Genomic DNA, 22,114 nt, shown 5'->3' on the forward strand with positions numbered 1-22,114 from the left:
TCTTTCCTGTACAAGGAAAAAAAATATAGAGCCTTAGAGCTTCCATCTATATTTTCTTTACCCTCAAATTTACAGAGTTTGTAACTTTTTCCTTTTTCATGACTTTTCACCTGATTTTTAAAAATTATTCTCCGCAATGTGCTCATTCTTGGATTGTATTTTACTTCTGTGTATATACATTTATTTCTTAGTGAGCATTTAATATTTGAGCATCATTTATGTATTTTAGGTTTTTCCATTTTTGATTTTTTCCACCCCTTTTTCTTTTTTTGATGGATCCAATCACCTAGCTTGGGATTTAGCATAAAGTTTGTTGTACCAGGCAAAACATCAGTTTTCATACTGCTATCTATTGAGAGAACATCAGAGTAGGAAAGATATGAAGCAACTTTAAGAATCCGGGTTTGACATACCTATTCGCTATTCACCAACTAGCTCTAGTTTGTGGTGACTGGTGTTTTTTGCTCAATATCACACTTGAAGAAATTGAGAATCTCCCCTTCGATGTCATCCAATTCTTGTCCATCTTCTTCTTGGCCTCTCTTCCTTCGTTTGGCCTGTTCTTGCGCATCTTCTTCCTGACTAAGTGTTCTCCCCCTCTTTTCTCTATTGATTTCAGTGAGTAGGAGATCCCTTTTTTCATTAATTCTTATTTAGTGATGTGGGTTTGGGTCCAAGTCTGAGTCCAGTTTCAGGTTTGGGTTTTTGTCTAGGTTTGAGTCCAGATTCAGATCTGGATTTGGGTCCAGGGATGGCTCCAAGTTTGTGTTCGAGTTTGAGTCCGGGTTTGGGTGTATGTACATTCGGTCAGGTTGCCCACGCATACCTAGCTCTTCATCACCCCCCTTTTTCTCTCCTTGATCGGCATGGCTATCAACACCTGTAATCTCTTCAGAATTCACATTAAATTCTGAGGATGCCTCCAGCTCATCCTCTGCTATCCTCCTGTAAAAGGCAACCTTTTCTCTCCCTTGTTTTCGAAAATCTCTCTCTCGCATTCCAGATCTAGTATGACTTGCAGTGTCAAACACGACTTTCCTCTTTTGTGCGTATCAGTACTCAGCTCTGGTTGTTCTTTCCTGACTAAATAACCAGGAAAGGTAAGGCTTGTGCAGATGATGTTGGATTTGCTTCTCTTCCACGCCACCTCCTCTCTATTCAAATTTTTTTGCCGGGAAAAGCTCGTCGAAGAAAGAACAACATTGAAACTCCAGTGTGTTTTCTCCATGAAAGTCATTCCTGCTTCATTGTCATGCTCTTCAGGGAAGAGCTTCCTTCTCACCAGAGTTCTGGTAAGTTCTTTGCGTTCTACTCTCTCTGCTCTATCCTCTAGTATTTCCCTTCTTCCTTCGACCATACCTTCCACACTGGTTTCATCTGAATCTTCTCTTGGTTTCATCGTAGTTCTTCTCTCATTTCTGGACTCTTCTCTTTGGATCTGGAGCTCAGATTTGTTTCTTCCCTGTTCTTTCTTCTTTTTTCAAGATTCAAAAATCTATCATCTTCTTCTCCAAGTCTAGCTCTCATCCATGGCCTGTATCCAATCAAAGCTTTGGAGGCGTCTAAGCTTTGTTTCTTTATTTTTGCAATTAGATTTTCTATTTGTTTGCTATTATCTATAGCCTCTACGCATGCTTTTTCTAGATGCCCAAGCACTCCACATTTGTAATAGAATATTGTTAGGTTCTCATAATGAAAGGAGAATCAGCTCTCTTTCCCATCCTCTAAGGTTCCCTTTGCCCCTACTACCAGTGGTTTTATAATGTATATTCTCACTCTCACTCTCAAACCCCTATTCCATTCTTCCTTCTTTTTCTTTCTTCTATCTTCTTCATGGTTCATATCCACCACTTCCCCAGCTGTCTGCAGCAGTAGAGCTCTTGTATCTTTTGTTCTGTAACCCATTGGGATATTCAATATTCTTACTCACATGTCCATAATATTCATATTCACTTCTGAGGGAAAGATATCATCATCATATTCCTTCAAAATGAGAGGGTACTCTTTCACTACCCACGGTTCACCCCTCAACACATTCTCTTTCTATCTTTTTCTCTAGTAGAAAAGATCCAAAGTAGGTTTTCACTAGCTTGTTCTATCTGCAGCTCTCCTTTAACCCACCACCACATGTTCTTGATTTGTTCTATGACTCTTGATACATTAAGAGGCTTATTTGAGATTACCTTTGCATAGAGACCCACTCTTTTCTCAGAGTTCTTGATTAATACTCTTGGTTGCTCCTTCTTCTTTCCTACTTTAGTGATCTCCATTGACTATTCCTCTCTATTCGATCCATAGAAAAAAACAGCAAAATAAACAGCTTCTGAGAAAGATCACTTTTCTCTTGTAGAGAGTTGATCAGTAGCTCTCTATCAGAGCTCGTGTTCAGCTTGGCGAAAAATCGCACTTAGAGAGATTGAGGGTTGGATGCAAGGCCGGTGACAAAGCGAAATGCTTTTCAAGTTTTCATAAAAGCAAGAGATTTCTAGGAATCGGATAAGAGGAGAAGAAGCTGCTTCTGAAATCTTAGCGGAGTTGGATACTTAAGGCTGAGTTTGGAAGGAGTACAAATGCAAATATGTAGAGTGCAAAACCTTATATTTTGTATGTATTTATATTGTACATATTTGCATTTGTACTACTTCCAAACTGAGCCTAAGCGATGAAATTCACACACGGCTCATGGTGGTTGATGTGGCAAAATTTTGCATTTGGACCCGGAAGTCTATCAAGGGTTGGGCCTATTAAGCCAACTTGGGTGAACTTAGATTGGGATTTTGTCAACATTTAAATGAATTCAGCCCCAAAAGTCCAAACCCAAAATAATGTGAAATATTAACTTGGGCCAACCCAAGTTGCAACCATACTCCTTACCATAGAGTAGTCCTAGACGAGATATGGTTTTGCCTTGCTATCGGCTCCCACCATTTTGAAAAGAGTTATTAGAATGTTGCTAGAAATTAATGTTGTATTATGCCAAGAAAAAAATGAAATGCGGCTCCTATGAGAGTACAAAGGCGAGTGATTCAGTCCACCTAAAAAATTTGATCCCCACCGTACAGGTCAGATGAATCCTACCCGTGGATTGATGTCAAATTCATGGGCAAGATGCAGTTTATAGGGGGCGGAGGCTACTAATAGATTCGGAGGGGGTTGCAACTTCAGATTTCTAAGGTGGATTTTAATCCATTTATCCCTAAGGCTTAGTTTGGATGTGGTGTAAATACAAAATTACACTGATGTATTTAAAAAATGGCCCATCAAATAAGTGTAAAAGATGAACGGATCATGTCAAAGACAGCCCAATCCGTCACCTAGTGCAGTATCATAATCGAGTCTAGGGGTCAGGTGTAACTTTCCAGTTTTGCCCACTAATCACTAAGGTCCAGGGCAATACTAGAAATCTAGTCCAGTTCAGGGTTTTAAGTAAACCTACACTACATGTACCTCGGGTCTCACCCTGGCGGTTGAGACAGGCCACCCCAACACTTGGCGGCACATCAGTGTCAGCCTAAGCAAGATAAATCTACCTAGACTTATCCAACGGCTGTGAACATTCTAAACTAACACGAGTCTCATAAGTGTCCAGTTTAAGGGTATTACATAAAAACACACCACAATAACATGAATCAAATATGTATTTTATTCATTTATAATAAATGTCATAATGTACATCAATCTGATTGGAGCTAAGGGCATACACTGTCTAACAGTGACATGACTCACAATTGTCTGTTTCTTACTTTTAGTAGAAGATCAAGACTGTAATCAGTCTTGAATCCTAATAGGTTTTAGGTTTACAAAATAGAAGAAAAGTGAGAGAAAGAAGAGAGAATAGAAGAGGAACAGGAGAACACAAGTGGTTGAAAGGAGGAACAGATTCTAACTGATCTACCACCGCCACTTTCTTATTATTTATAGGTTATGTTTAGTACACAATGGAAATGACACATCTGCCCTTAGTACGTACATAATAAATAAAGTAAATAAAAGCTGAAATAAATAACAACTGAATTAGCAAACTGACTCAAACTGACACTACTATAACTACACATGTCCTACGAACACAGTGGGGACCACTGTAGTGGGGTCCACATCAGTGTTCTCTACACTCCCCCTCAAGTTGGGAGTAGATATCTATCATTCCCAACTTGGATAGGTTTGTCTCTAACTTCCTCCTTGGTACATCCTTGGTGAGGATATCCGCGAGCTACATATTAGATGTGATGTACGGAAGACACACTTCTTGTGATGTGACCCCTTCTCGCACAAAATGTCGATCAACTTCGATATGTTTAGTTCTGTCATACTACACTGGGTTGTGGGCTATATTAATAGCTGCTTGATTATCACAATACAACATTAAGGGCCTTTCATAGTCAATACCCAACTCTTCAAGTAGTGACCTCAGCCATAAGATTTCAGCCACTCCATTAGCCATTGACCTGTATTCCGCTTCAGCACTGGAGCGGGAAACAACACTTTGCTTCTTACTCTTCCAAGAGACAAGGTTACCTCCCACAAGGGCACAATATCCAGAGGTAGACCTTCTGTCATCAACACTTCCAGCCCAATCGGCATCTGTATAGACTTCCACCCTCATGTGATTATTGTTCTTGAGCAGTATACCTCTACCCGGGCATTTCTTCAAGTATGCTAATATTCTCTCTGCCGCAAGAAGATGAGAAGTTCTAGGGGAGTGCATGTACTGGCTAACAACACTAACTGCATAGCTGATATCTAGCTGAGTGAGGCAGAGATATAGGAGCTTTCCAACCAACCGTTGGAACATAACTTTGTCTTCAAGAGGCTCCCCGCCCTCTGCACTAGTCTTGTGATTTTGTTCAATGGGTGTATCAGCCGGCTTAACCCCCAACTTTCCAGTTTCCACCCACAGATTTAGAACATATTTTCTCTAAGAGATAAAAATCCCCTGCTTGGATCTAGCAACCTCAATACCCAAAAAGTACCGTAGTGCACCAAGATCTTTCACCTCAAACTCTTTGATGAAGGAGCTGTTTGAGGGACTCAATCTCATGATTGTCATTTCCTGTCACCACAATATCATCAACATATACTGCAAGTAGTGTCAGAAAGGACTCCACCCTCTTGATGAATAGTGTATGATCTGACTGAGCCTGTACATAACCAAACTTTCCAAGGGCTAATCTGAACCTATCAAACCAGGCTCTAGGTGACTGCTTCAAACCATACAATGCTTTGTTTAGTCGGCAAACCTTCTTACCTGTCTCAATATCATAGAATCCAGGAGGCAACTACATGTAAACCTCTTCCTGTAAGTCTCCATTCAGAAAGGCATTTTTAACATCCATCTGAAATAGGGGCCAAAAATGATTTGCTGCAAGGGATAACAGAACTCGGATGGTGGTCATCTTGGCTACTGGGGCAAAGGTCTCCAAGTAGTCTATACCATAAGTCTGAGTGAACCCCTTTGCAACCAACCGGGCTTTGTACCTTTCAATAGAGCCATCAGCATTATGCTTCACAGTGAACACCCATCTGCATCCCACCGGTTTCTTTCCTTTTGGTGGGTCAACCAGTGCCCAAGTATTATTCGTCAACAAGGCATCCATTTTGACTTGCATTGCATCTTTCCATTCTGGAACTGATAAGGCTTCTTGCACTGTTCTTGGAATAGGGACATCAGCAATGGAAGTAAGATAGGACCGGTAAGATGGAGACAGATGATCATAGGATAAGAACTGTGAGATGCTGTGAGCTGTAGAAGTGGTGCAATGTCGTTTCCCTTTGCGAATGGCAATAGGGAGATCAAGGTCATCCACAAGAGAGGAAGTGGCAATAGTGAGGGGTGTCTCAATAGGCTCTGGATCTGAAGCCGCAGAAGGAACTGGAGCTGGATGGGACTACCGATGACTAGGATCAACCTGCTTGCATCGCCTGTGATAGACTCTCAACTCCGGCTCCCTCTGACCACCCTCACCACTACAGCCTTCATCATCCAGTGGAATAGGTAAAGGAACAGCCCCACTTCCACTCTCACTGCTCTCCCCCTGAGGAGAAACCCTAGGATAATAGGGTGTCTCCTCAAAGAAGGTGACATCCATGGAGACAAACCGTTTCCCTGAAACTGGATCATAGCAGCAATAACCCTTTTGAGTTTGTGCATAACCAAGGAAAATGCATTTGGAGGCCTTAGGTTCAAACTTGGAATGATGAGACCCGAGAAGCTGAACGAAACAGGTACAACCAAAGGTTTTAAGGGGAACAATGAACAACTCTTCGTCTGGGTATAGAAGGGAAAAGGGGGTTCTCATATCAAGAACCCGGAAAGGAACTCGATTAATGAGATAAACTGCCGTGAGGATAGTATTACCCCAGAAGCGAATAGGTACATTCGAGGTAAACATAATGCTTCTAGCCACCTCCAAGATATGCCTATTCTTCCTTTCAGCAATGCCGTTCTGCTGTGGTGTATAAGGGCAAGTGCTCTGGCGAATAACTCCATGGCTAAGAAGGTAGGAGGTCAATGGCTGAGCAAAGTATTCCTTTGCATTATCAGATCTAAGGACTTTGATTTTGGTCCCAAACTGAGTGAGAACCATCTAATGGAAGTTTTGGGTCAGAGCAGGAACCTCATCCCGAGAGCGCATAAGATAGACCCAAGAAAACCGGGTATGGTCATCAACAAACAGTAGAAAATATCTGTACCCACCCATCGAAGAGATATGATACGGCCCCCAAACATCAGTATGCACAATATCAAAAGAGGAATTACTCCTTTTATTTCTTAAAGAATAAGAGGTTCTACAATGTTTGGCAAACTCATAACTCTCACACCTCAACGTTGATAACTCAACAGACTCAAATAGAGCAGGAAACAGACTTTTCAAAGACTTAAAAGACAATTGACCTAATCAGTTATGCCAAAGCATAACCGAACTCACAGACTGGGAAACAAAAGACTTCTTATCCACTGACTCCTCCCGACGAGAACTCTCTCCAAGCAGATAGATCTCGTTCGTCTCACGGCCAGTCCTAATTACCTTCCTCGTCTCCAAATCCTGTAAAACACATTGGTTAGGGAAAAAGGTTACTGAACAGTTCATGTGTTTGGTAATACTACTAACTGAAAGCAGGTTAGTATCAAATTTAGGAACATGCAAGACAGAAGATAAAGAGATAGTATCTGATAGCTTGATGCCCCCCTTGCCGGAAATGGAAACAAGAGAGCCATCAGCAATGGACACTCTATCTCGGCCAGAGGACAAGTGATAAGAAGTGAACAAAGATGGCAAGCTAGTCATATGGTCAGATGCACCTGAATCTATTACCCAGCAGTGGTCAGTATTACCTGGAGCTGAAGCATGGTAAGCTGAGGCTCGAGTACCTGAATGTGCAAATACAGATGTGGCAGGAGCTGATGGTGACTGAGATGGCTGAGCTGAACTCCCAACTTCCTTTTCCAACTGTATGAGGGCAGCCCGAACAGCAAGAAGGAAGGGGAAGAGAACAGAGAAGCCAACAAGCTACTGAACAGAAAGTGAGAGAGAAGAAAAAAAAGATAGAGAGGAGAAGAGAGAGAGAGAAAGGGAGCGGAAACAATGGTTGTGGATGGTGTTGTGAACGAAACGACGATGAACACAAGGAAACCGAGGTAAAAGTCCATTGCAACCGAGAGATTGCAGTCCTTGCCATCGGCCAAGAAACAAAGCATCGCGAGTGGCGGTGAGCAGCATATCAGACCCATAAATTGATGACTGGGTGTTGCAACAGGAGAGGCTCTTGTACGTGAGCCTCTCTGTTCTCGTTCTCGTCTGGTGTTGCAGTCCTTGCCGGGTGTTGCAACTGGCGTATCAGACCAGGTTGCAGTGAGCCTCTCTGTTCTCGTTCTCGTCTGGTGACCGGGTTGCAGTCCTTGTCGGGTGTTGCAATCTGCGTATCAGACCCAGAAACAGGTGATGGAAAAGCTGCTAGAGATCGTTGTCTCTCTGTTCTTGTCGGAGGAAGAGAGGAGAAGAGAGAGAGAGAGAGAGAGAGAAGAAGAAGAAGAAGAAGAAGAAGAAGAAGAAGAAAGGAGAAGAGAGATTGAGTGCGAGTGATGTAATAAATACATAAAAAATTTCAATGTATTTATTATATCGATTATCGATGTAATTAAAAGATAAAATGTAATTTTACACCGACTTTCGATGTAAAATGACATATTTACCAAATGTCTGCAAAATCGAACCGGGGTACAAAATTTACCCCATTTCGATTTTACACCTCTACCAAATGCAGACTAAATAAAAATTGCCTATGATCACTCCATAGTTAAAATAGAGTGCATCGTTAGAAGTGTAATTCCCCACATTTGGGTTTATTATCATGACTTTTTAAATATCAACTACCACCTTAGAGTTCACTTTTTAGGCTGAGTTTGGAAAGAGTGAAAATGCAAATATGTAGAGTGCAAAACCTTATATTTTATATGTATCTACAGTACATATTTGCATTTGTACTCTTTCTAAACCGAGCCTTAATAAAATTTATTTGACAGCCCATTTTTTTGCTTCACAGAGAATCTACATTTTTTTTTTCTGCAAATGAAAATTATGCATTGATGAGATTGTAAAATAACATGAGGGGATCCGGAATGATCCCAAATTTGAGCACATGTACAATATGTCAAGATAATAACCAAAGCATGAACTATATGATTTTCATTACGTCGAATGTGCTGAAATGAAACACCACGGAATGTCAAAAGAATGTACTACTTTACTATAATGTCAATATTTCCCTTGGCCTCACGTCAAAACGAGCATCCTAAAATTTTAATCCATTTGTTTTTCCCTTTCCATTCATTTCCCTCTCTACACGTGATTTTTTTTATAAGCTATACACATATGTGATGTTAAATTAGCCTAAATACCTCTATATTATTTTGTATGAGGTGATCCTACTTAGCCCAAATTTCGAGTCCAAACAAATATCACCACGTCAAAATGTTGTCAGGAACACCCAACTGAGAATAAACAGCACTTCTAAATGTAAAACCGTACGACAACATTTTTGACAGAATAAAATTATTAATCCTTCGAAGCCTTCTTATCCAAAATAGAGAGATAGGGCGGCAATTTGAGTGTGCTGGGCCGGATTTAAGGTTAATTCAGACCCGATTATAAAATTTGGGCTTTAAGACTTGAGACTTACGCTAAAACCAATTTACCTCAACAGAGGCTCAGCCTCAACTAAGGATCTGTTTGGTTTGTGGTTGGAGTCAGAATTAAAATTAAAATCTATTGGAATTGGAATTGAAACAGCCCATTCCCATAATTTGTTTATTCATACAAGAATTGAAATGGGAAATCAAATCAGCTGGAATGGAATTTTATTCCAAGTGAGAGGGAGGGAGTTGCTATTCCCTCAAATGGAGGAATGCTATTCCACCAGAAATGAGAATGAGATTCTGATTCTATCCAACTAAACAGTTGGAATTGGATTGACCCATTCCGATTGATTTCAGACACCGATTCCCATTAAACTAAACGGGCCCTAAAATTTGTCACATGGGTTGGGTTTAAGCTTGTGATAGGCTCGGGTTGATTTATTGGGATCTGGCAAGCCTATTGGGATTAATGTATTAAGGCTAGGGGGCCTAGTATTCCAATTCCAATTGTTTGATTGGGCGGAATTAAAATCCCATTCCCATTCTTACTGGAATGGTATTCCCCCCATTTGAGGGAATGGCCATTCCCTCTCTCTCACGAATGCAATCCCATTTCTGCTGATTCCAATTTTCATTTCCATTTTTATCTGAAAATGGGAATTGACCATTTTGATCTGATTCCAACTGCAAACCAAATGGACCCTAAAAATTATTCCAAAGTCCAACCTAAAAAACCATATGACTGCATTTGTTTTCAGAGTACATGAGAATTGGGGTAAACGATAAACTTTACATCCCGTGAATCGTGAATGGAGTTTACGTCAATTTTTGGTGTAACAATGCATGGTGGAATTTTACATCGATGGTTGATGTAAAAACTACATCAATGTAATTTTTTACACGCACAGATTATATATTTTTTCACTTTAGGCTCGGTTTGGAAGGAGTATAAATACAAATATGTACAGTACAAATACATACAAAATGTAAGATTTTACACTCTACATATCTTTATTTGTACTCCTTCCAAACTGAGCCTTAACGGTTCACTGCTGATCGATTCACTTTTCAATCGATGTACTTTTACATTTTAAAAGCTTTACACTAAAAACAAACGCAGGCACATAGGAAAATTGCCTGCCTGCATGTATGTATAGATAGACGTGTTTACATATGTATCATGTATGTATGAAATGTAATATGAGATCTGATTCAGTCTTAGGCTTAGCTCATGTGAGTCGAGCCCATGAACTCAGATCATTTACAACCCTGCAGGCCTGCATCTAGGATTCTAGATGGAAAGACTGGATTAGACGGCATTAAGGCTCATATTACTTTCCATTAGGTTTGTTCTAATGGATTCTATATTCTAGTTGACTGCTATTAGGCTTATTTTTGCGATCTGGGCTTGAATCATTTAAAGAAGAGACTGGGCAATATGTCCAGGAATAGGATCGATTCACTGAGATGTAAACTTGTAATGTTGAGTTGGGCTTGGTATCTCTAAGGCCCAGAAGTCATTATAAGGAACTTTGAGGCCTGTTTGTTTGCTGAAAAAGGATAGAATGAGAAGAAGGCAATGCCCCGAGAAAGCTTTCATCATCATCATGACTCGATTGCTAGTTACAGACTTGATTATAGCGATGGTTTAACTGCCGTTTAAGGGCGCGCAGACACAGAGCAAGTTATCAGGATTCACGACTCTTGAGATGCTTAGCTTGTTATCATGACTGGTTCGCTAATTGCTACGGGGCAATGAGCCCTCTCCTTTCACATGTGAAGGCGCCAAGCTCATAACTAGTAATTTCCTTTCTTTTCTTTTTTCCCTCTCCTTTCAAAAAGAGTCGTACCAGACACAGAGTGAGATAACAACAGGAAGAAAGAAGGAAGCAAATCCATCTTAGTAAACCCTAATTTTATGTTAAAAAATGCCCCGAGAAATCATCACTCTGCAAGTTGGACAATGCGGGAATCAGATTGGAATGGAGTTCTGGAAGCAACTCTGCCTCGAACACGGCATCAGCAAGGAAGGAAATCTTGAGGATTTCGCTACTCAGGTTGTTTGATTTCCTTTAATCTTCATTGTCTGTCTGTCTTTTATGTAATTTCGTTTATATTGTTTATTTTCAATGTAATTGCCAGGGTTAATTCTAAGATCAGCAGTTGAACACGTACTTCACCAAAAATGTGATGCTATTCAAATTGTTGTCACTAAGCTTATTGGTTTTAGTTATTTGTGCCCCACAATCTTGTGCTTGGCATGGTTTATATTAACGTGATTGCTAAGTTGAATTATTAGATTGGTTCTTGAACCTGTACTTTCTTTGAAATGCTCTATTATTGACACCATTTCTTAGTTGATCACTTCAATATTTAGGCACCCTTTGGTTGTGTGATCCCTTGACATATAAAGCGGTCATATTCATTTTTGCTGAAAGCCTTATTACAAGAAATTAAAGTGTCCTACTTTGTTATCCAGAGTAGAACATGTTTATCTTTTACATTGAAGCCTCAAAATGTTCATCCTTCATAAACAATAGGAATTGTTCAGCCTTCATTGATGACCATGTAATGCATAGTCTCGCATAAGTCATTAGTCTTTCTCACTCAAATCTAGTTGTCTACTTTTTCTCGGAAGCATTTCTTCCACTATAAAAAGTGTGATGCATTTTTCTTTACTTATTTATATTTTTTCTTCTCTATCATGTATGTCTCTCACTCTTGGACTGTTTAAGTTTTCTTTGTTTGTTTGTTTTTTTTTTTTTTTTTTTCTACAGGTGATTGGGTAAAGTTTATATTGGCTTATTTTTCCATTCTGGAATGTTTCAGGGAGGTGACAGGAAAGATGTGTTTTTCTATCAAGCTGACAATCAACACTACGTACCACGAGCTATCCTGTTGGACTTAGAACCCAGAGTAATCAATGGAATTCAAAACAGCGAATACCGGAATCTCTATAATCATGAGAACATATTTGTATCAGACCATGGAGGTGGTGCTGGAAACAATTGGGCTAGTGGGTACCACCAGGTTTTTCATTTAGTCCTTACTTTATCATTTATTTCCATTTCTGTTCTCTTTTAGTTTATTGGTAATTACTGCTGTGCTAGAAAGATTAACAGAATTTGCTTTGTCATTGACAAAATATGAGATATTATTGTTGTCATAAGTTCAAAGTGTCATTCATGGACAACATTCGAAAGAATCTGTTGATTTCTTGATAAAGAAAAATATAAACACCTTTCTTGTGAGTTTGAAGTGTAAAATGGAAAGCATCATTTTTTGTTCTATAGCTGACACTTTTAAAAGAAGTATCAAGCACAAACATTATGGAATAGAGTTTCCAAGTTACAATGAGATTATTAGTATATCAACATGGGTTACTACACATAACTGATAGGCTAGAAGATAACTGGAAAACATGAAAATTTTCAGCCTCCGCTCTTCTCTCTCCTCAGTAGGGACGATCATGGGATGGGATGGACCTGGCTGGGTTTTTACAGTACAGTAAGATCATTTTGAGCTGCCTGGGCCTGATAACCATGGATGCCAAGGCTCGGGCTGGCTGGGCATCCAGGGTTGCTCACATAAGTTAATAAAAATACATTTAAAAAAAAACTAAATTTATATTCAAAGTTACAAAAAATTATGTATAAAATTTTAATTTTTACACACAAACACACACACATATAATACATATTATATATCTTAAATTTCTGGGCTGGGCCAAGGCTGCCAAGCAATGTGGACCAGGGCAGAAATGATTATTCCTACTCCTTAGTACCAGGAAAATGGAATTATCCAAATTGCTTTAGAAACTGACCTTCTGGACAAGATAATTTGGATTTCAATGCCCTTTCAAGTTTTAACTAGGCTGTGGTTCTAATTGGTTTGAAGAACATACTGCATATCTTCCTTTGTCATTTTGAAAGTTCCCACACCATTTCTATATGCTTCAGCCTGAAAGCTTTTATCAAAGTCAACTTTACATGCATTTTCAATTTTTTTTTCTGTAGGTACTCCTTTTACTAACTACATCAAAACTTTGAGAGTCGTTACTTTAAACTCCTTGAGAATTAAAGCCTATTGTATGCCTGAGCCCTCCATTATCCAAAAAAGTACACAAAGATAAACTACTCTATAATCATTCTACAGTAATTGCTATTACATGAATTGTGCATCATAGGGGCATGTAGGGCATGTACAAACAAAATAAGGTTGGAGCTTTATCTAACCATTTTACATGCCCCAAAAGTGTTTCACTCAATAATCAATTCTTGGATGCAATTCCTCCATGTGGAAAGAAATGTTCCAGGCTCTAAATTTTAATTGTTTATAAGCTATTATTATTAATGTGCTTGAAGTTGCTATAATTTGTTCTGTTTCCTTGATTATCATGTATAACCATCGCAATTAGGCAACCCCTCTTCATTGGTTATACATTGTTGATTAAGTGCAGGATGCATTTCCAAGATTTTTTTTTGGTAGAAGGGTGCATTCCAAGATCAAGTCCATCATTCTGAACTCGCTGAATTTTTAATTTGTTACATTCATATATTCAAAGTACTGATTTCTATACAAGCTTGGGCAAATTTGGGAAATTTACAATTCCCTTCTTTCTGTTTGCTACTTTGATTATTCTTAGGTCTAGTCCCCCCTCCACTCCCTTGCGGATTGTTTGCTGTAGTGCATTTTGACATTAGGATCATAAGCTTATGATAACTGAGATGATTAACGAAAGGTAGTTGATTTCTAATCAGGGAGAGCAGGTTCAAGAGGACATAATGGACATGATTGATAGAGAAGCTGATGGAAGTGATAGTCTTGAGGGTTTTGTTCTATGCCATTCAATTGCTGGAGGAACTGGCTCAGGTTCTTCCTCTTTTTTTTTTTTTTCTGGTTCTTTTTCCAATGTTTTGAAGTCTCCTATTTTTCTTCTTTTGTATCTCTTATTTTATTTTCTTAACTCCGAATTTCTGAATTAACTTTGTACCAGTACACAGCTACCTCTGATGTACATAGTTGAATCATGTTCATTTTCTGTAATTTTCTTCTATTTTGAAGCAGTTCAAATTATGAGTTGAAATACTTCTTTATCTCTGTTGTGCAGAAATAATGATCTTCTGTACAGTTTATATCTATCTATATATATATATATCCAGAAAGTTAAAGTCTGTTATCCAATTCTCCTATAAAATTATATCATTCATGTGAGCTTGAGAGCTGTACTCAAAGTAGAGGAGAGGAGAAGAACACCATTGGTATGCTGTGAATGTCGAACTGAACTGCTCAGTCGACCATGCTATTATTTATATTTGAATGTAGTACAATGATACAAGTAATTACTGGAATGCCCCTGATTAGTGATGGGACACCCAGTTAACTTAAAACATTAAACAGGCTTAGGCCCATTAACACAGGCCCAATTACAAGATAACTTAAACTTAAGTATGGGCTAATAAGAACTCTTATCAGCCGAACACTCATACAAAGAGACTTCATTCTAACATTCTAACACTCCCCCTCAAGCTAAGCATGGATATCAATCATGTTTAGCTTGCCAAGTATGTCCCTGAACTTTGTTGCTGCCAGCCCTTTAGTCAATACATCTGCAATTTGTATCTTAGATGGAGTATAAGGCACACAGAGTTCTCTCGAGACAATTCTCTCTCTGACAAAGTGTCGATCAATTTCAAAATGTTTTGTCCTGTCATTCTGCACGGGATTGTTGGCAATGTTGATAGCAGCTTTATTATCACAATACAGCCTGAGAGGACCCTCAGCCTTAATACCAAGCTCATTAAGAAGAGTTCTGAGTCATAAGAGTTCAGCAACCTCGTGTGCCATAGCTCGGTATTCTGCTTCTGCACTTGATCTAGCCACTACATTTTGCTTCTTACTGCGCCATGTGACCAGGTTTGCTCCCAAGAATGTACAGTAATCTGAGGTTGATTTTCTGTCTCCAACAGACCCAACCCAATCTGCATCAGTGTAGGCTTCAATTTTAAGTTTGTTGTTTTTCCTGAATAGAATTCTTTTCCCTGGGCAAATCTTCAAGTACTTGAGAATTCTTTCCACTGCTCTCATATGAGGGATATTTGGTGAGTGCATGAATTGACTGACAACATGCATTGCATAGGCAATGTCTGGCCGAGTAAGGGATAAATATATCAGCTTTCCTACCAATTTTTGGTACCTCTCTTTATCACAGTATTCCTCACCCATTGATTCTTGTAGTCCATGGTTCGGTTCTATTGGAGTGTCTGCTGGCCTGCACCCCATCATGCCCATTTGCTCTAGGAGATCTAGCACATATTTCTGCTGACATATGTAGATTCCTTCTCTTGATCTAGCAACTTCAATCCCAAGAAAATATCTCAGATTTCCCAGGTCTTTGATCTTAAATTCTGAAGCTAAGAACTCCTTCAGCCTCTTCATCTCTTCCAAGTCATTTCTGGTAATCACCATATCATCCACATAAACAATGAGTTCCGTAAGTTTGTCATCCTGTCTCCTTGTAAACAATGTATGATCTGCACTGCTCTGAGTGTACCCCACTTTCTTAATGGCCATACAAAGTCTCTCGAACCATGCTCGGGGAGACTGCTTCAAACCATATAATGCTTTCCTTAGTTTACACACCCTCTTTCCAACATCATAGCCTGGTGGAGGTTCCATGAATACCTCTTCATGAAGATCACCATTTAGGAAGGCATTCTTCACATCCAGCTGATGAAGTTCCCAAGAGAAATTTGCTGCTAGTGATAGTAAAACCTTGATTGTGTTGAGCTTTGCTACTAGGGCAAAGATTTCTTTGTAGTCAATTCCTTCCTTTTGTGTAAATCCCTTTGCCACAAGTCTGGCCTTGTACCTTTCGATTGACCCATCTTCCCTGTGCTTTACCGTGAATACCCACTTGCACCCAACAATGCCTTTCCCCTCTGGCAGGTCCACTAATTCCCACATTCTTGCTTTCATTAGGGCTTTCATCTCTTCATTCATGGCTTCTTTCCACCTTGGATCAGATGCCGCCTCTGAGTACCTGGAAGGGACACATACAGAGGAAAGAGCAGATACAAAGGAGTGATAGGCAGGAGATAAGTGTGAGTAAGAAACAAAATCAGCTATGGGATGCCAGATGGTACAAGAACGAATAGGCTTATGGAGAGCAATAGGAAGATCCAAATCCGAAGTGTGTGAGTCAGAATTACCTTGGATTGCAGAGAGATTGATCTAAGTTCAACTGGTTGCAATCATGAGGTTGAGGGCCCTTCTTCCTTCTACTGTATATAAGTATCTCTTTCTCTTGCCTACTGGAACCTTCAGGAGCATCTGCTGTATTAGGAAAAGTAACTGGCACAGTGGGAGCCTTACTAGGTTGACCCGAAATGTCATAGCTAGGAGTAGTGGAAGGTGATGAAATGAGAAAAAAAAAGAAGGGAGAATGAGAATCCTCTTCCAACCCACTAGTCTCCCTCTGAAGAGGATTCTGAGAAGACTGGAAATAGGGTTGAGACTCAAAAAAGACTACATCTTTGGTGACATACTTTTTCTTGGAGACAGGATCATAACACTTGTATCCCTTTTGTGTAGGAGAGTACCCCAAAAATATTCCCTTTGTAGCCTTGGGATCCAGCTTGGTTTTCTTTGGATCCTTCACATGTATGAAGCATGTACAACCAAAAACCCGTGGGGGAAGAGGAAATTCTAGAAGAGTGGGACACAAAACAGAGAAAGGAGTCTTCATACCCAATACCTTAAATGGCATCCGATTTATCAGGTATGATGCAGTAAGTATAGCTTGAGACCAATATTGCTTGGGCACTTTGTGCTGGAATAGTAGGGCTCGAGCTGTCTCCAATAGGTGCCTGTTCTTGCGCTCAACAACCCCATTTTGCTGAGGGGTGTTAGCACAGGATGATTGGTGTAACATGCCTGCATCTTCCATGAATGAATTCAGGGATCTTTCAAAATATTCAGCCGCATTGTCTTACCGGAATTGCTTAATCTTCTTATCAAATTGTGTTTCAATCATCTTGCAAAAAGTCATAGTTATCCGTGGTACTTCATCTCGTCCTTTTAATAGATAAATCCATGTGCACCGAGAATAATGGTCAATAAAACTGATAAAGTAACGGAAGCCATCAATGGATACAATGGGTGAAGGTCCCCAAACATCAGAATGAACCAAATCAAAAGGAGCTCGAATTTCATTACTAGAAGTTGGATACACTGTTCTACATTGTTTTGACATTTGACACACATCACAAATTAAACTCTGACTTGGAATTCCCTTAAACAATTCGGGAAACAACATTGCTAAAGAAGAGAAAGACTCATGACCTAGCCTAGCATGCCACAGGTGCAGCCTAGCTATTGACTCCACACTTTTCGGACTAGTAGTAGCAGAAGCTTGTAGGGTTGAGCCGATGTCTGCATCAAAATAGTAGAGACCGCCATACTCATGACCACTCCCAATCATTCTCCTCGTCAATCTGTCCTGGAAGACACAATGAGTAGGAAAAAAAGTTATACTGCAGTTCAAATTTTTTGTAAGCTTTGAAACAAACAAAAGATTTGAGGTAAGGCTAGGAACATGTAGGACTGATTTAAGAGAGAGGTCCTTGCTTAGGTCAACCGCCCCCCTTTCCAGAGATGGTGGAGAGAGACTCGTCAGCCACTCTCATCTTATCCTGGCCAGACAACAAATGATATGAAGAGAATAAGGAGGACATATGTGTCATATGGTCAGTTGCTCCAGAATCAATCACCCAAGAGGTGGAATCAATGGAACTAGTTGCACTAAAGGCAGAGACTGTACCTGATCTGGCAAGAGAGGTGGAAGCTAAAGTATTGTTCTTCAGACGGGCTAATGCCCGACTGAGAAACTCTACCTCACTAGCCGTGAAGCCCAAAGTACTTGGTCCAGAGGAGTCAGCAGCCTGCCTTGTGGAGGAAGAGGACACTGTCGGAGTACTTTGTGAGTTGTCACTACTGTTGTTGGTGGCAAGATTCCCACTTGCTGTGTGACCCTTATGTTGTCTTTTGTCCTTTCTCAAAGCAACTGATACCATGTGAGCTTGAGAGCTGTACTCGAAGTAGAGGAGAGGAGAAGAACACCACTGGTATGCTGTGAATGTCGAACTGAACTGCTCAGTCGACCATGCTATTATTTATATTTGAATGTAGTACAATGATACAAGTAATTACTGGAATGCCCCTGATTAGTGATGGGACACCCAGTTAACTTAAAACATTAAACAGGCTTAGGCCCATTAACACAGGCCCAGTTACAGGATAACTTAAACTTAAGTATGGGCTAATAAGAACTCTTATCAACCGAACACTCATACAAAGAGACTTCATTCTAACATTCTAACATTCTAACAATTCATAATACTGTTATCTGGAAGGAAAAGAAAAGTTGTTGGCATACTTCTGCTGAACCATCAGTTCTTTATTTTTATGTACATTAAAGGTGTCTTTGTTTACATGTCTCCTGGCGTTTCTTTTTTCTTGTATTCTTTCATGGTATCTGCAGTTGTTCAGGATCCATATCTAGGAACTGTTGACTAAGAATATATCAAATTCTAGTTAACAAGATCATATTTGTTAGATTTTCTTGAGAGATGCCATTTCTAAATCGAACTATTGTTTTCTCTTTCTCATTTTAGTAAGAAAATTGTTTGTAAAGTTGCTCTTGGGCTTGAGCTCATCTTGGTAGATGGGAAGCTCATTATATCTCTTTTATCATAACATCTACCATTAGATTTATCTAATAAAATGTCCTTTTATTGTCTCAATTTATTGAAAACTGACCAAGCTAAGTGGGTGTTTAGTGTCTTTTATGGAACTACAGAAGCATTGCTGGATATGGTTTCCCAAGGCTGGGGAGCTATGTAATGTATCACCCAAGTGATATCAGGTTAGGAGCTTTCCTGGTGTTTATGTGAACGTACAGTTTGCTTAGATATGATTTTGCCAGGTGGTTGGTCATTATTGATTATTTCTGTAAGCTTATAAATTTGAATCGTGTGTAAGCCTGAGTTCTATGATTTTGCAAAGACAATGAGATATGATGTTATTAAACTTCAAAAAGGACAAAGTTAAGGCAGCAAGGAATGATTTGGTGGCTTACGATTTGGCAGAGCAAATGACCCTTGAGAGGTTAGAATGATGAAACAGGTTTCATGTAGCCAACCCCATATAGTTGAGTTATGGCATCTTAAGTTGAGTATGCTGAATGCCAAAAGTTTGCACGTGGGTCATTATCAGTATTGAATTTTAATCCACGCTGAGGTGAGACATATACTGGTTTTCTAAAAACTCCTGGAGTTGACCAAGTGACTGGATGAATGTCTTGGTGCCTGAGTAACTAGTAAGATCCATAACCTAACTTCACCTAGGCTTTGAATGCAAACATGTTTTAGTTAGTCAATGTTAAAACTAGAAACAAGTGTATTTATTTACTAATAAACAGTTTTCCACATATAGGTCATAAGAAAGACTTTAAAGGATATGTCCTAAGACATTGTCTTGGTTAAGACTTTTCTTATAACTATTCTAAAAATGATTTTGGCATCATTTGAGGAGATAATCAAATCTTTATTACTATTGCAGTGTTTGCAACGTGTTGTTGTTATTATGTTTCTTTTGGAACCCTTGTAGTATTTGGAAATATGCCTTATCACTATTTTTTCTCTCAATCTCAACTATTTACATGTTCTCTTTTGGTGTTACTCAATAATTGATAGTTATTCTCTCTCTCTCTCTCTTAAGGGCTACACAATGGGGGGGGGGGGGGGGGGGGTAGCCCATCCCCCAACCCAGGTACAGGTGGGATTTGATCCCAAGTCTCTACTACAACCAGCAGCAGACCTTACTAACCAGCTGGTTGGCACCTTGCAGATATTTATTCTCTTTCATTTAGCATCAAAGAGGGTCTTATACCATGCACTATGGACCTCTCATTCTTCCAGTATTAATCTATGCGCTGAGGTGATGACTAGTGATTTTAGTCTCTCTTGTTGATGCATTGACTAGTCAGTGCTTAGGTGCTAACTAGTCGATGAAAAAAGATATGTTCTCAATTTTAGAAATTATTGCAATCTTGTAATTAAGTTAATATATATTACAACCATGCAGGAAAAGAATGATATTGAACATTTAATTTACAGTCTTTGTTTTGCAAATGTAAAAATTTAGGCCTATCCTAAGATCCATTTAAAGGATGCGACCTTGAGTATTTGATGTCCCTTTTATTCGTGGTAACTCCATACTTGCACTCTATTGATTGAAAGAAAGCTCAAGAAAACTCCTCCACTGCCTTCTTTTCTTTTTATATCTTTTCCTATTTTATATACCATCAGCCAATCATGTTCTATCAAAAATATTTAAAGTAACATCATGACTATAGCAAAATACATTTTCTTTATTATTTTAAACAATTAGGGATATGAACAAACAAATAAAGCTTTAATTGACTAGTTGACTCTTATTTGTCCCAGCCAACTACATTATTAAGTATCAACCAACTAGTTAGTGATGCAGTTGGTCTAATTCTCAACTGATGCAGTTGGTCTAGTTCTCAACTGACCAGTCAGTTGACTAGTTGATGCTTTGACAATACTGCTTACTTCCAAAGAGAACTTATGTATTATATTTAACTGGAACTTAGGGGTTTTCAATATTTTATTTATAATTTACTTGTGCAGGAATGGGTTCATACTTGCTGGAGACTCTGAATGATCGCTACAACAAAAAACTTGTTCAGACATACAGTGTATTTCCTAATCAGATGGAAACAAGTGATGTGGTGGTCCAGCCATACAATTCACTTTTGACTCTTAAGCGGCTTACACTGAATGCAGATTGTGTTGTTGTTCTTGATAACACTGCATTAAATAGGATTGCTGTTGAACGCCTTCATCTATCAAATCCCACCTTTTCACAAACAAATTCTTTGGTTTCAACTGTAATGTCTGCAAGCACAACTACTCTACGGTATCCAGGGTACATGAACAATGACTTGGTTGGGCTTCTTGCATCATTAATTCCAACTCCTAGATGCCATTTTCTAATGACAGGATACACTCCACTCACTGTGGAGAGTCAGGTTAGACTTGATATGCACTTCCTAGCACATAAGGTTTTAGCATATTTTATTCTACTGCACTGGAAAATATTTTGGCTTTTGTTGCAGATTCATTGTTTAAACATGAAGATAGTTGTAATTGATAGTACCAATAAAAATGAAGTCCTAATTGAGTATTATTCAACTCATTAAGACAAAAGCCTGTACTTCAATTGTGTTGTGATATATGCTGAAACCTTAAGGTTGCTTTTTTTTATCCACTTTTTATTCCTATATAAAGTGAGACAATATTGTATGGGGTTTTGTCCTACCTCTTAATTTTTTATAGATACTCAAGAAAAAAAAAACTATGTGTTAGTGGGGGAGGGGGGAGGGATGAGGGAGAGGGTGGGTGTTGACAACTTACGAGGGTGGGAGAGTGGGTCTGGGTATTGACAACCATTTAGGGTATTTCAGACATTAGTCATTAGTCGCATTAAATAATTTTTAATATCTGAATTATCTGATAGGGGATGTTTAAGATTGGGTTGAAGGTAATGAAAGGTTGAAGTATTTTTCAGAAATGTGAGTAAAGCTTTAATGATTAGCCTTTGAAACAGGCCATTACTCAATGTTGGTCCCAGCTATTTGGGGTCTTGGGAGGGGTACATAGTTGTTAAGGCGACACCTAGGCAACAAGGCACCCTTTGAGGCTCGCCTCGCCTAATTGCCAAGTAGTTTTGTACTATGTATTATAAAATACTTTTTTATTCTTTATTTTTTGACATTATAATTATAAAATAGGCACTATTAAACTAAAATATTCATTTCGTGTATTTATATGCTAATTTCTTTTTATTATTTTCTTATTTTTTAGGGTTTAATCAATACAAACATTGCTAAATGCT

General features: G+C 39.0%; 1 protein-coding gene across 2 annotated transcripts in view; it reads left to right on the top strand.

The window, feature by feature from the left end:
- Positions 1-10,678: 10,678 nt before the first annotated feature.
- LOC104600309 (tubulin gamma-1 chain-like) overlaps positions 10,679-22,114 on the top strand; it is a 30,223-nt gene continuing 18,787 nt past the window's right edge. The window contains exons 1-4 of one of the 2 annotated variants that reach the window (XR_016080731.1): positions 10,679-11,190; positions 11,963-12,163; positions 13,894-14,005; positions 20,848-21,248. Coding sequence is in view for 1 of the 2 variants with exons in the window: in XM_010263185.3 (XP_010261487.1) it covers positions 11,062-11,190; positions 11,963-12,163; positions 13,894-14,005; positions 20,848-21,248 (843 nt within the window). In the remaining variant the exon portion in view is untranslated. The remainder of the gene's footprint in view (positions 11,191-11,962; positions 12,164-13,893; positions 14,006-20,847; positions 21,249-22,114) is intronic. The other variant, XM_010263185.3, reaches the window with a different exon arrangement.

The sequence above is a fragment of the Nelumbo nucifera genome, chromosome 1, assembly GCF_055504915.1.
Source record: "Nelumbo nucifera cultivar China Antique chromosome 1, China Antique-T2T, whole genome shotgun sequence".
Taxonomy (NCBI): Eukaryota; Viridiplantae; Streptophyta; class Magnoliopsida; order Proteales; family Nelumbonaceae; genus Nelumbo; species Nelumbo nucifera.